A 15,414-nucleotide genomic window follows, 5' to 3' on the forward strand; every position below is an offset into this window, starting at 1 on the left:
ACGAGCAGACCACCCTGCTGCGCCCTCATGGCGGTACGATGTCGATGACACAACCCACAGCGTCAGACAGTGAGCTAACTATATAATAAACAATTTATCTCTATGGAGCTAACTAGCCAACAGTCACAACAACATGGAGGAATGTGTCACACAAACAAGACGTCTGCTGTATCAAATTGAATCACTTGAATGAGCCGTAACGGGCATAACATAGGAGGAACGAACAGTAACTATGGTACCAGGAGCAGAGTTATGGGCCGATGGGACCAGGAGCAGAGTTATGGGCCGATGGGAACAGTAATTATGGTACCAGGAACAGAGTTATGGGCCGATGGGAACAGTAATTATGGTACCAGGAGCAAAGTTATGGGCCGATGGGAACAGTAATTATGGTACCAGGAGCAGAGTTATGGGCTGATGGGAACAGTAATTATGGGACCAGGAGCAGAGTTATGGGCTGATGGGAACAGTAATTATGGTACCAGGAGCAGAGTTATGGGCTGATGGGAACAGTAATTATGGTACCAGGAGCAGAGTTATGGGCCGATGGGAACAGTAATTATGGTACCAGGAGCAGAGTTATGGGCTGATGGGAACAGTAATTATGGGACCAGGAGCAGAGTTATGGGCTGATGGGAACAGTAATTATGGTACCAGGAGCAGAGTTATGGGCTGATGGGAACAGTAATTATGGTACCAGGAGCAGAGTTATGGGATGATGGGACCAGGAACAGAGTTATGGGCCGATGGGAACAGTAATTATGGTACCCGGAGCAGAGTTATGGGCCGATGGGAACAGTAATTATGGGACCAGGAGCAGAGTTATGGGCCGATGGGAACAGTAATTATGGTACGAGGAGCAGAGTTATGGGCTGATGGGAACAGTAATTATGGTACCAGGAGCAGAGTTATGGGCTGATGGGACCAGGAACAGAGTTATGGGCCGATGGGAACAGTAATTATGGTACCAGGAGCAGAGTTATGGGCTGATGGGAACAGTAATTATGGTACCAGGAGCAGAGTTATGGGCTGATGGGAACAGTAATTATGGGACCAGGAGCAGAGTTATGGGCCGATGGGAACAGTAATTATGGGACCAGGAGCAGAGTTATGGGCTGATGGGAACAGTAATTATGGGACCAGGAGCAGAGTTATGGGCCGATGGGAACAGTAATTATGGGACCAGGAGCAGAGTTATGGGCCGATGGGAACAGTAATTACACACCACACTCCCTTCCTTGACGGGCTTTTTGTTGAGATGTTCGACGATGCCATAGATGCAGAGCGGCCCGGCGAAGCCCAGCAGATCTGCCAGGTAACGGAAGGTACTGCTGAGGAGGATGGGTCGGCCAAACGCCCGGTACATAGAACGCCAGATGGATGGAGCCTTCTCTGGGTCCTCGGCATTCTGCTAGGAGGGGGAGGGGACAGGGATGGAAGGGTTACAATTACACAGGAGGGTTCCACTACAATGAACCTTCATCTCAGAGTGAAGATGAGACGACCTGATTACAGAGACTGGTTCGCCAGACTACATTATTTATTTATTTGACCTTTATTTAACTAGGCAAGTCAGTTAAGAACAAATTCTTATTTTCAATGACGGCCTAGGAACAGTGGGTTAACTGCCTCGTTCAGGGGCAGAATGACAGATTTGTACCTTGTCAGCTCGGGGATTCAAACTTGCAACCATTTCGTTTACTAGCCCAACTCTCTAACCACTAGGCTACCCTGCCGCTCCAATTGCCGCCCCAATTATAATGGACAGTCTTTAGAGATATATTCAAACCTATCCTGGGCTTGACATGTGTATAGGATACAAGTGTAATATATCTAACACACAGAGTTTTAACTGTAGAGAATCTGATCAGAATGTTCTAATTAAATTAAAGCAGGGATCCATGGAATGGTATGTCACTGCACTGGGGATCCATTGAATGGTATGTCACTGCACTGGGGATCCATTGAATGGTATGTCACTGCACTGGGGATCCATTGAATGGTATGTCACTGAACTGGGGATCCATTGAATGGTATGTCACTGCACTGGGGATCCATTGAATGGTATGTCACTGCACTGGGGATCCATTGAATGGTATGTCACTGCACTGGGGATCCATTGAATGGTATGTCACTGTCAGAAGCAGAATATGAAACTCTGTCACTCCCTCCTCCACTCACCCTCTGATCCTCGTAGGCGTCTTTGAGCTTCAGGTAGTTGGTGAGGGCTCTCATGGCGATGGGGAGTTTGCCAATCTTCTTCAGCTCAATGGGTCTTTTATGGGCTCCTGTGATCAAGCCATCAATCCATCCAAATAATTGTACATCAAATCAAAGTCCTTTTAACATCAGTAGCTGTCACAAAGTACTTTACAGACACCCAGCCTAAACCCCAAGGACCAATCAATGTGCTTTTAACATCAGCAGCTGTCACAAAGTACTTTACAGACACCCAGCCTAAACCCCAAGGACCAATCAATGTGCTTTTAACATCAGCAGCTGTCACAAAGTACTTTACAGACACCCAGCCTAAACCCCAAGGAGCAATCAATGTGCTTTTAACATCAGCAGCTGTCACAAAGTACTTTACAGACACCCAGCCTAAACCCCAAGGAGCAATCAATGTGCTTTTAACATCAGCAGCTGTCACAAAGTACTTTACAGACACCCAGCCTAAACCCCAAGGACCAATCAATGTGCTTTTAACATCAGCAGCTGTCACAAAGTACTTTACAGACACCCAGCCTAAACCCCAAGGAGCAATCAATGTGCTTTTAACATCAGCAGCTGTCACAAAGTACTTTACAGACACCCAGCCTAAACCCCAAGGACCAATCAATGTGCTTTTAACATCAGCAGCTGTCACAAAGTACTTTACAGACACCCAGCCTAAACCCCAAGGACCAATCAAAGCAGAAGTGGAAGAACAGTGGCCAGGAAAAATACCTGGAAGGAAGGAACCTAGGAAACGAACCTATAATCAGGGGGTTCATCCACCAGTATGTGGCCTTGGAGAGGAGGTTGACGAAGGGCTGGAGGAACCTCACTCCCAGGTCCTGAAGGTCCTCTGGAGGCTTTACCTTCTGGGGGTTGGCGAAGAACACGTACCTCTGCACGGACACCAGGACACAAAGACAGAGACAGACACACATACACACTAGGTAAAAAAGTAAAAAGCCAACAAGAGCTGAAATAAAGACCAGATCAGATCACATCAGTACACCACATCACATCCTCCTCTTCCTTCTTGTCTTTATATAGAACCTCTATGACCCCTGACCCAGGAAGCAGTCAGTCCACCAGTGTTCTAACTCACCCTGACCCTGATGACATTGATCTCTACAGCCATGAGGAGTCCATACAGAACGACCAGCAGGGCTGTGATACAGAACCTCAGGTGCAGCACTCCAACACCGTACTCTGCAAACTTCCACAGCTTAATGGACTTGGTGATGAACGCCAGAACCCAGTAGATAAACAGAGCTGAGGAAGGAGGAGGTTGGTCACTTCGTGCACTACTTTCCCCAGAGACGTATTACAAGTATACTTTATGATGTACAGCAGAATGGTTCATGTGTAGCGAACTGTGTTTGGGCCATCTGCTATAGCCTCTAAACTACTGTACCAAAGGGAGGCTAATTCAGCGCTGCTCAAACACTAACTGTTCATTTGGAGTAATGAATGCACTGATGGTATCATTTTGACTCACCCAGCAGTAGTTTGGGGAAGTTGGAGGTTTCTATGTTGTGGTAGTACACCACAGATGTAGTGGCTGCTATGAAACCCATAAACGCTGGCATAAAGAGGTGGAGGTGATTGGTGTCCATCTGTCTGAAAGGATGGAGAGACAGGAGGTTGCATCAATACTCAAAGAAACAAAGTCAGTTTGTTATGCCATGTATCTCTGCTTTATAGGTTGGCGTTGTATTCAGTCTCATACAGTTAACATACAGTTAACATACAGTTAACATACAGTTAACCCAGTGGCATTCAAACTTTTTCGCCAGGATTGCTGGGGACCCCATTTTTCGCAATAATTTATCACAACCCCACCAACAAATCTAATGACACAAGCTTAAAATCAGTACATTTCGATTTTTTACAACAACAAATAACCTTGTTTTCAAATGAAAAGAAACCAATAAATACATTTACTCAATACAATTTCTTTTTTCAAATGATCCTTCTCAAAAACACTTGTATATTGTACCATACAATAATCTGTACTCTTCATTTTTTGCCCCCCCCCCCCCCCCCCACCAAAATTGAAATATATTTCTATCAAATGTTGTGCGACACTGAAACTGTTCATGGAAGGAAGCTGCTTCAGCCACTAAGCAGGTGGTGCAATCAACAGGTTGTGATGCAGGGTTTGTGATGCATCAGACGATGGCTCCGATCATAGCTTTGTGTTACTGCAGCATTGTGGAGGATCTTATTGGTTACAGTCTGGGTGAACTGGAGAGTGGGGTTATTTTGAGGGACAGTGGTTTCATTTTTCTATAAACATTGGTCTGGAGGGAAGCAAGGAAATTCAATAGTTCACTGCACCTGAAACTCGATAGTCATTCGTTTTAGGACACAACAATGACAGAGAGGAATAGCACTTCTTCTGTAATGTCAGCAACGCAGAACAAAATCTCATGCAAACACTGCCTTCTGACCAGCTACTAACGTTTCCTCTTCCACAGTACACTACCTCTTTGGTAACAGGAAGTAGTACACTACCTCTTTGGTAACAGGAAGTAGTACACTACCTCTTTGGTAACAGGAAGTAGTACACTACCTCTTTGGTAACAGGAAGTAGTACACTACCTCTTTGGTAACAGGAAGTAGTACACTACCTCTTTGGTAACAGGAAGTAGTACACTACCTCTTTGGTAACAGGAAGTAGTACACTACCTCTTTGGTAACAGGAAGTAGTACACTACCTCTTTGGTAACAGGAAGTAGTACACTACCTCTTTGGTAACAGGAAGTAGTACACTACCTCTTTGGTAACAGGAAGTAGTACACTACCTCTTTGGTAACAGGAAGTAGTACACTACCTCTTTGGTAACAGGAAGTAGTTTTAGGGGGTTTCTTACTTGTTGGAGACGATTCCCTCAGCGATCTCACAGACGTGAACAAACAGCAGAGTGAATGTGAGGATCCAGCGCAGGTTGTGTCCAGGGAAGTGGAGCCAGGTGTTATGGTGGATCTGAACCTTAGAGCTCTGACTGCCCCAGCCTAGGGGGAGGGAAGTGGAGACAGGTGTTATGGTGGATCTGAACCTTAGAGCTCTGACTGCCCCAGCCTAGGGGGAGGGAAGTGGAGCCAGGTGTTATGGTGGATCTGAACCTTAGAGCTCTGACTGCCCCAGCCTAGGGGGAGGGAAGTGGAGCCAGGTGTTATGGTGGATCTGAACCTTAGAGCTCTGACTACCCCAGCCTAGGGGGAGGGAAGTGGAGCCAAGTGTTATGGTGGATCTGAACCTTAGAGCTCTGACTGCCCCAGCCTAGGGGGAGGGAAGTGGAGCCAGGTGTTATGGTGGATCTGAACCTTAGAGCTCTGACTGCCCCAGCCTAGGGGGAGGGAAGTGGAGCCAGGTGTTATGGTGGATCTGAACCTTAGAGCTCTGACTGCCCCAGCCTAGGGGGAGGGAAGTGGAGCCAGGTGTTATGGTGGATCTGAACCTTAGAGCTCTGACTGCCCCAGCCTAGGGGGAGGGAAGTGGAGCCAGGTGTTATGGTGGATCTGAACCTTAGAGCTCTGACTACCCCAGCCTAGGGGGAGGGAAGTGGAGCCAGGTGTTATGGTGGATCTGAACCTTAGAGCTCTGACTGCCCCAGCCTAGGGGGAGGGAAGTGGAGCCAGGTGTTATGGTGGATCTGAACCTTAGAGCTCTGACTGCCCCAGCCTAGGGGGAGGGAAGTGGAGCCAGGTGTTATGGTGGATCTGAACCTTAGAGCTCTGACTGCCCCAGCCTAGGGGGAGGGAAGTGGAGCCAGGTGTTATGGTGGATCTGAACCTTAGAGCTCTGACTGCCCCAGCCTAGGGGGAGGGAAGTGGAGCCAGGTGTTATGGTGGATCTGAACCTTAGAGCTCTGACTGCCCCAGCCTAGGGGGAGGGAAGTGGAGCCAGGTGTTATGGTGGATCTGAACCTTAGAGCTCTGACTTCCCCAGCCTAGGGGGAGGGAAGTGGAGCCAGGTGTTATGGTGGATCTGAACCTTAGAGCTCTGACTGCCCCAGCCTAGGGGGAGGGAAGTGGAGCCAGGTGTTATGGTGGATCTGAACCTTAGAGCTCTGACTGCCCCAGCCTAGGAGAACACACACACTCAGATAAACAGGAACATAAGCACACACGGCTAAGAACGCATGCACGAACATGCAAACACACAGGGTTGGGCAGTAACGTAATCCACAAGTAATCTAAGTAATGACGTTACTCATTTAGAGTAATCCAAAGGATTACATTAATGATAACTTTATTTGTCATGTAATCTGTAATCAGTAACAGACGAAGTACACAGATAAACACAGCAGTTCATTTTAAAGCAATCTGCATTATCAAGGTTTTCCTGCCAAACAATGAAAGTCATGGATATTCTGGGTGACTCTTGGATAATGCAGGCAACTTTGGCAAGTGCCCTCAATGGTCAACTGTTTGTAAAACTTTAAGTTTAATGGTCAACTGTTTGTAAACCTTTAAGTCTAATAGTCAACTGTTTGTAAACCTTTAAGTCTAATGGTCAACTGTTTGTAAACCTTTAAGTCTAATGGTCAACTGTTTGTAAACCTTTAAGTCTAATGGTCAACTGTTTGTAAACCTTTAAGTTTAATGGTCAACTGTTTGTAAACCTTTAAGTTTAATGGTCAACTGTTTGTAAACCTTTAAGTCTAATGGTCAACTGTTTGTAAACCTTTGAGTCTAATGGTCAACTGTTTGTAAACCTTTGAGTCTAATGGTCAACTGTTTGTAAACCTTTAAGTCTAATCGTCAACTTTAACTGTTTGTAAACGTTACTATTTTTGTAAACATCTAAGACCAATGGTGAACTTCAACTGTTCTTTAAATCTAAAGGTCAAAGCAAACAGTCAGAACATACAGTAACACAGAGACAGTGTCTCCATAAACACTCAGAACATACAGTAACACAGAGACAGTGTCTCCATAAACAGTCAGAACATACAGTAACACAGAGACAGTGTCTCCATAAACAGTCAGAACATACAGTAACACAGAGACAGTGTCTCCATAAACACTCAGAACATACAGTAACACAGAGACAGTGTCTCCATAAACACTCAGAACATACAGTAACACAGAGACAGTGTCTCCATAAACAGTCAGAACATACAGTAACACAGAGACAGTGTCTCCATAAACACTCAGAACATACAGTAACACAGAGACAGTGTCTCCATAAACACTCAGAACATACAGTAACACAGAGACAGTGTCTCCATAAACAGTCAGAACATACAGTAACACAGAGACAGTGTCTCCATAAACAGTCAGAACATACAGTAACACAGAGACAGTGTCTCCATAAACAGTCAGAACATACAGTAACACAGAGACAGTGTCTCCATAAACAGTCAGAACATACAGTAACACAGAGACAGTGTCTCCATAAACAGTCAGAACATACAGTAACACAGAGACAGTGTCTCCATAAACAGTCAGAACATACAGTAACACAGAGACAGTGTCTCCATAAACAGTCAGAACATACAGTAACACAGAGACAGTGTCTCCATAAACAGTCAGAACATACAGTAACACAGAGACAGTGTCTCCATAAACAGTCAGAACATACAGTAACACAGAGACAGTGTCTCCATAAACAGTCAGAACATACAGTAACACAGAGACAGTGTCTCCATAAACACTCAGAACATACAGTAGCACAGAGACAGTGTCTCCATAGAGACAGTGTCTCCATAAACACTCAGAACATACAGTAGCACAGAGACAGTGTCTCCATAGAGACAGTGTCTCCATAAACACTCAGAACATACAGTAGCACAGAGACAGTGTCTCCATAGAGACAGTGTCTCCATAAACACTCAGAACATACAGTAACACAGAGACAGTGTCTCCATAAACACTCAGGTAGTGAGGTCTGCACAACGCATCACCGGGGGCAAACTACCTGCCCTCCAGGACACCTACAGCACCCAAGGACAACAACCACACGAGCCACTGCCTGTTCACCCCGCTATCATGTAGAAGGCGAGGTCAGTACAGGTGCATCAAAGCAGGGACCGAGAGACTGAAAAACAGCTTCTATGTCAAGGCCATCAGACTGTTAAACAGCCATCACTAACATTGAGTGGCTGCTGCCAACATACTGACTCAAATCTCTAGCCACTCTAATAATAAAAAATAGGATGTAATAAATGTATCACTGGTAACTTTAAACAATACCACTTTATATAATGTTTACATACCCTACATTACTCATCTCATATGTATATACTGTACTCTATACCACCTACTGCATCTTGCCTGTCGTTCGGCCATCACTCATCCATATATTTATATGTACATATTCTTATTCATTCCTTTACACTTGTGTGTATAAAGGTAGTTATTAGGTTATATTACTTGTTAGATATTACTGCACGGTGGGAACTAGAAGCACAAGCATTTCTCTACACTCACATTAACATCTGCTCACCATGTGTATGTGACCAATACAATTTGATTTGATTTGATTTTAAATGAAAAACACACACACACACAAAGATTTGACCAGGAAGCATCAGTTAATGTTTTCCTCAGGGACTGGGCTGCTAGTCAGAGCCATTCCCATTAAGCAGATGAGCAACAGACACACCCAGTCAGTTTCCCCAGAGTAGGCCTTCTAGAACAACACAACAATAGACTGTTATCAGTAAACGTTGCGTTAAGGGGCAGAATGTTGGATTTGTCTGCTGGGGGGCAGAGAGGCCCCCACTCCGCTAAAACCATTGACAACTGCGTGCCATTTTCAAGGAGTTGCCAACTAAATGTTACCAACTAAATTTGGTTGTAATAGGATCACCTATTAATTTTTGATTATTCCATGCAAAGAAAATGTGCACATTTAGCTCCATATTATAGTGACACAGCCAGTAACTGCATGTTTTCACCATCAGTAAACATAGTTCATGTCATTTCAGATAGGCTACAGTACGGGAGGGTAGCATATCGATTCGGCATGTAGCTAACTAGCTAAGGAAGCAATGTGTGTTTTTTAGCTTGCTTCATCGGAGAAGACTTTTGGAAAGAGCTTGAAATCAGCTAGTAGCCTATATTTTCAGTCTAAAATCGCCCTGGTGAAGTTGTCTCATCTCTACTTCTGGCAAGCAAATCAAACAATATTTAGAGATAATGACATAGCTAATTTATCCACGTAAAGTTAGCTGTTAGCTGTTAGCTAGCCAAATTGATGTGATTGGGGAAATTACATGATAGTGATGCTGAGAGTCAGATGTTTCACTTTAAAATGTATGTCAAACAAAAAACAATGATTGCCAAGTTGAACAAACCAGACCCTTATATGCAGGATGACTTTTAACAACTTCCACTGAACATTTTACAAGAACACATTTACACCAGTGCAGATGCAACGTTTGTTAACAGAATAATGGTTTGTGCTGTTGGTGCCGTCATTCTGTTACCAAATTTTGCATCTGACCTGTTCTTCAAGAAAATGTGTTTTTCTATGTTTTCTCACAGTCCCACAACAACTCAGAGACCACGATCCCACAGTCCCACAGTCCTCCTGCTCAGTTAGATAAAGTCTGGGCCAGAGCCAGGAGTCTAACCAGCTGTTCTGTGGTCTGGGGAAAGCTGTTTTATGTTGACTGGGGAAAATGAGACTGACAGCCAGCAGATCAATGAAGAACACATTTTTAACTAGGGAAGTCAGTTTCAGAACAAATTCTTATTTTCAATGACTGCCTAGAAACAGTGGGCTAACTGCCTTGTTCAGTGGCAGAACGACAGATTTTTACCTTGTCAGCTCGATGAATCGATCTAGCAACTTTTCTTTGCTAGTCCAACGCTCTAATCACCAGGCTACCTGCCGCCCCACATACAGACCAGTGCTGAATGTCCGACACAAGATCAAACATAGGGCTTTACACAGAGTTTTCTATCTTCTACACAGGACTGTGAGTCTGTAACAGTGGAATTGATTAAACCCAGTCGGTGGTCAGTAGGCGTTATGATGCTTCAAGGCTTTATATGAACGGTGAGACTGAAAGCTCAGAAATAATAAAAAATAGCTTGTATACAGTGCAGGATCTTAATACTGCTTTCTGTTGGTGAAGCAGGTGTGGGGGATGACAGTAGCTTGTATACAGTGCAGCATCTTATTAATACTGATTTCTGTTGGTGAAGCAGGTGTGGGGGATGACAGTAGCTTGTATACAGTGCAGCATCTTAATACTGCTTTCTGTTGGTGAAGCAGGTGTGGGGGATGACAGTAGCTTGTATACAGTGCAACATCTTAATACTGCTTTCTGTTGGTGAAGCAGGTGTGGGGGATGACAGTAGCTTGTATACAGTGCAGCATCTTAATACTGCTTTCTGTTGGTGAAGCAGGTGTGGGGGATGACAGTAGCTTGTATACAGTGCAGCATCTTAATACTGCTTTCTGTTGGTGAAGCAGGTGTGGGGGATGACAGTAGCTTGTATACAGTGCAACATCTTAATACTGCTTTCTGTTGGTGAAGCAGGTGTGGGGGATGACAGTAGCTTGTATACAGTGCAGCATCTTAACATTGCTTTCTGTTGGTGAAGCAGGTGTAGGGGATGACAGTAGCTTGTATACAGTAAAGCATCTTAATACTGATTTCTGTTGGTGAAGCAGGTGTGGGGGATGACAGTAGCTTGTATACAGTGCAGCATCTTAATACTGATTTCTGTTGGTGAAGCAGGTGTGGGGGATGACAGTAGCTTGTATACAGTGCAGCATCTTAATACTGCTTTCTGTTGGTGAAGCAGGTGTGGGGGATGACAGTAGCTTGTATACAGTGCAGCATCTTAATACTGCTTTCTGTTGGTGAAGCAGGTGTGGGGGATGAAAGTAGCTTGTATACAGTGCAACATCTTAATACTGCTTTCTGTTGGTGAAGCAGGTGTGGGGGATGACAGTAGCTTGTATACAGTGCAGCATCTTAATACTGCTTTCTGTTGGTGAAGCAGGTGTGGGGGATGACAGTAGCTTGTATACAGTGCAGCATCTTAATACTGCTTTCTGTTGGTGAAGCAGGTGTGGGGGATGACAGTAGCTTGTATACAGTGCAACATCTTAATACTGCTTTCTGTTGGTGAAGCAGGTGTGGGGGATGACAGTAGCTTGTATACAGTGCAGCATCTTAACATTGCTTTCTGTTGGTGAAGCAGGTGTGGGGGATGACAGTAGCTTGTATACAGTGCAGCATCTTAATACTGATTTGTGTTGGTGAAGCAGGTGTAGGGGATGACAGTAGCTTGTATACAGTAAAGCATCTTAATACTGATTTGTGTTGGTGAAGCAGGTGTGGGGGATGACAGTAGCTTGTATATAGTGCAGCAACATAACAGTGTTTTCTGTTGGTGAAGCAGGTGTGGGGGATGAAAGGATTGTTACCAAAGGCATCCTTGAATCATGTTGCTTTGGGATTGTCACGAACACACCCACATTAACACCCACACAAACACAAACACAGACCATCAGAGCTAAAGCAATTCTGTCCCCTTCTGAGCCTGTTCTGTCCCCTTCTGAGCCTGTTCTGTCCCCTTCTGATCCCATTGTGTCCCCTTCTGAGCCTGTTCTGTCCCATTCTGAACCTATTCTGTCCCCTTCTGAGCCTATTCTGTCCCCTTCTGAGTCTATTCTGTCCCCTTCTGAGCCTATTCTGTCCCCTTCTAAGCCAATTCTGTCCCATTCGGAACCTATTCTGTCCCATTCTGAACCTATTCTGTCCCCTTCTGAGCCTGTTCTTTCCCCTTCTGAGCCTGTTCTGTCCCCTTCTGAGCCTATTCTGTCCCCTTCTGAGCCTGTTCTGTCCCCTTCTGAGCCTATTCTGTCCCCTTCTGAGCCTGTTCTGTCCCCTTCTGAGCCTTTTCTGTCCCCTTCTAACCCAATTCTGTCCCATTCTGAACCTATTCTGTCCCATTCTGAACCTATTCTGTCCCCTTCTGAGCCTGTTCTTTCCCCTTCTGAGCCTTTTTGGTCCTCTTCTGAGCCTGTTCTGTCCCCTTCTGAGCCTGTTCTGTCCCCTTCTGAGCCTGTTCTGTCCCCTTCTGAGCCTGTTCTGTCCCCTTCTGAGCCTATTCTGTCCCCTTCTGAGCCTGTTCTTTCCCCTTCTGAGCCTGTTCTGTCCCCTTCTGAGCCTGTTCTTTCCCCTTCTGAGCCTGTTCTGTCCCCTTCTGATTCTGTTCTGTCCCCTTCTAAGCCTGTTCTGTCCCCTTCTGACCCTATTCGGTCCCTTTTTGAGCCCGTTTTGTTCCCCTCTGGTCCAATTCTGTCCATGTTTGTTTTAAACCTTTTTCTGTGTGATCTCTAGGATTAAAGGTTGTCACATGTGCACGCACACACACATCATGAAGGTAAAGGACTATGCATGGTCCACGTACCAATGAAGAGGATAGGGAAGGTGATGAAGAGCAGGAAGACGTGAGGGACCAGGTTGAGGGCGTCCACGAAGCAGCCATTGTTCAACATCCCCGTATCCACACTGTAGGCATTCTTGGTCACATTGTTGCCACAGAACGACAGGCCAGCCATGCCACCTTATTGGTCCAGAGAAGCCTGGGGGGAGGACCCAAGCCACAAAAATGTCAATCAAGTCAAGAGCACCAGCTAGTCTAGTGGTTGGACAATGGAGAGGTAAACAATGAAAGTGGTCTAGTCGTAATGCTCTTTTAAAGGTGAATCAGCTTTTAAAAAACACAGGATACATTAGTAAGACTAAAGTGCTTTTATGATTCAAATAACATTAGCCAACGGATACGGTGCTTTCAATATAGAGACTCTTTATGTAGTGTTGTGGCGTCTCTCTTGTCTTGATGTGTGTTTTGTCCTATTTTTTTAAATATATATATATTTATAAATCCCAGCCCCTGTCCCCGCAGGAGGCCTTTTGGTGGGCCGTCATTGTAAATAATAATGTATTCTTAACTGACTTGCCTAGTTAAATACAGGTTAAGTAAAACATTTAAAATAAACTATGCTTAGAGAGTTTACATGGATCAATAATCATTAAAGGGAGGAATGCACCATACTATTTCCCAAGACTTGACTTTTTCTAATGCAATTTGTGTTAATGCCTGTCCTTGACAACAGAGACCTCACTAACCTCTGTTGACATGGTTGACAACACTGACACTAAGAGCAGTGCAATGTTATTCACCTGCCTACACCAATTCTTCAAGGCACTACACTGGCACCACAAGTCAAACTGGAATATCTTACTACACAAATATACCTCTGCTTTATTCTGTGTTTCAAGACATGAAATGATGGTACACCTTGATAAGGAATGATCTAGTCTGATGATAGAGAAGCTTGCGGTTTATTCTAGAGAAGCATCACTGACATCCAAGAACTGCTCATCTTATTCCTCCCCTTTCTAAACAAAAGTCCTGTTGGCTCTCAAAATAATGGAGCCAATCACATGAAAGAATTAAACAAACAAATGTTGCCAAACGATGTTAACATTCATAGGTTTAATATTTATATAGGGCTTTTATACCAAATGCATTTTATACAAGTAGTATACAAGTTGTCCAATTGAAGCTGGAAAGTCGTGTTCCGAATGTTATTCTGATAAGAACTCAACACCACTCACAAGAAGAGTCGTTTTCAGACCTCTCCTATGAGTTATATGACGCTGTAGCTGAACACATGGCACAACATAGCATATACGGCCATAACAGAATAATAATAGAGATCAATGTAGCTTACCTCAGAGAAGTGTCCTTATTGACGCGGTTTCATTCAGGTCGCCTGGTTTTTGGAGACAGTAACCCCACAGCATAAATTGGAGGTGGTTATTTTTAGCCTTATAGCGCATCGGCTGGCCATACTGCTCCCCCCTATCGGATTTCAAAACTTGACCAAGTCTGGTGAGGAAAACTTCCCTTGCGGCTAGGTTCCAGCACCAACCATGTGGTGCGGTAAGGTACGTGTGTAGGAATGGTAGACATACTGTAGCAGGCTACAACGTAAGGGTTCGGTTTTATAAAACAGATTCATATTTTTAAGAGGGTTCCATTTCTTAGGCAAAGGCTTCAGTAAATATTTATATATTTTTTTATGAACACACAAACTGTATTCTGTGACTGAATATAAATATACGATTTGTCCATATAGTTTATACTTGGAATTGACATGTCTCCTACAAGGACATGGGAGGACCTTGGATAGGCAAGTCTACAACTGACCTCTAGGCTACAATTCTATTGTTAGGCGCAATGAACCAGTAGCCTACAGATGTATGCGGTCAGCAGGTACAACGATGAATCAGACCTATATGTGAAGTAAAGCACTTGCCATTGACCTTAGAAATGTGCAATTATTGTAGGCAAAAAAACTTCGTTTATTATACTAACCATTGTATCTTTTGGAACCGTTTCATATCTCGAGGTGCGCTGTCTAGATGACTAGGGGTACACATCATGTGACATGACAATGTGTGAATATTATCATCAGACCGAGTCAAATGAAATAAATATTAGGCTTTCTGAGACCATGTGTGCAGTTAGTAGGCTATCCGCATTACTTACCCCTATCTACGGCTCCGCTGTGTTCCGTCGGTTTTTTAGACGCGTCCTGTTATGGGATGTCTTGTCTTGTCCGGTCATTGATTTTATCCTGGTGAGATTTGTGAAATGATGCAATGGAGGACGCTGCCGTTCTGAAGCGAATTCATTCATTCCATTAGAACTGCGCTCGCGCTGTCAGTAGCAGCATCGTATGATTATTGCGTCCACTCCTACACGGTGGAAAGACGTGGCTTTCTGCAGGAATATCACAGACAGAGGAGTGAGTAATGACAATATCACGTTATTTAGGTCACCTAAAAAAAAGGGGGAGTTATCACTTAACGGTTGTGTTTTATTCCGCCGTTTTACCCAAATGATATAGGTAAACGTTTCAGACAGTTCTGTTCTCGTTAAGTTAAAATAAAACGTATATTGGTAAGAAATTATGGATGGATCACGTGCCCATTACGCCGACAGACAGAAAGCAACCAACATCAGCAAATATGAATTTAGGTCGTTGCATTATCAGTGTAACAATATGCAGATGTAAGCTACAGTGTTGAATTATGTAATAGCATTCACTAGGCTACACAGTGACCATGTTTCCTCAACAAAGAATGATTTCTCCTGATTAAGATGACTGATTGAGCAGACTATTTCTTGCAGACAACACTTGCTCGCCCTC

General features: G+C 44.3%; 1 protein-coding gene across 1 annotated transcript in view; it reads right to left on the reverse strand.

The window, feature by feature from the left end:
- Positions 1-14,149, reverse strand: part of LOC109881568 (ATP-binding cassette sub-family C member 9-like) — a 62,085-nt gene extending 47,936 nt beyond the window's left edge. Inside the window, 8 exon segments of the mRNA XM_031815373.1 lie at positions 1,226-1,411; positions 2,182-2,288; positions 2,975-3,110; positions 3,317-3,483; positions 3,710-3,831; positions 5,087-5,228; positions 12,600-12,774; positions 13,930-14,149. Of these exon segments, the coding sequence (XP_031671233.1) occupies positions 1,226-1,411; positions 2,182-2,288; positions 2,975-3,110; positions 3,317-3,483; positions 3,710-3,831; positions 5,087-5,228; positions 12,600-12,750 (1,011 nt within the window). The 5' untranslated portion in view covers positions 12,751-12,774; positions 13,930-14,149.
- Between the last annotated feature and the right edge of the window lie 1,265 nt (positions 14,150-15,414).

Source organism: Oncorhynchus kisutch, unplaced genomic scaffold (genome assembly GCF_002021735.2).
Source record: "Oncorhynchus kisutch isolate 150728-3 unplaced genomic scaffold, Okis_V2 Okis09a-Okis19a_hom, whole genome shotgun sequence".
Classification (NCBI taxonomy): domain Eukaryota; kingdom Metazoa; phylum Chordata; class Actinopteri; order Salmoniformes; family Salmonidae; genus Oncorhynchus; species Oncorhynchus kisutch.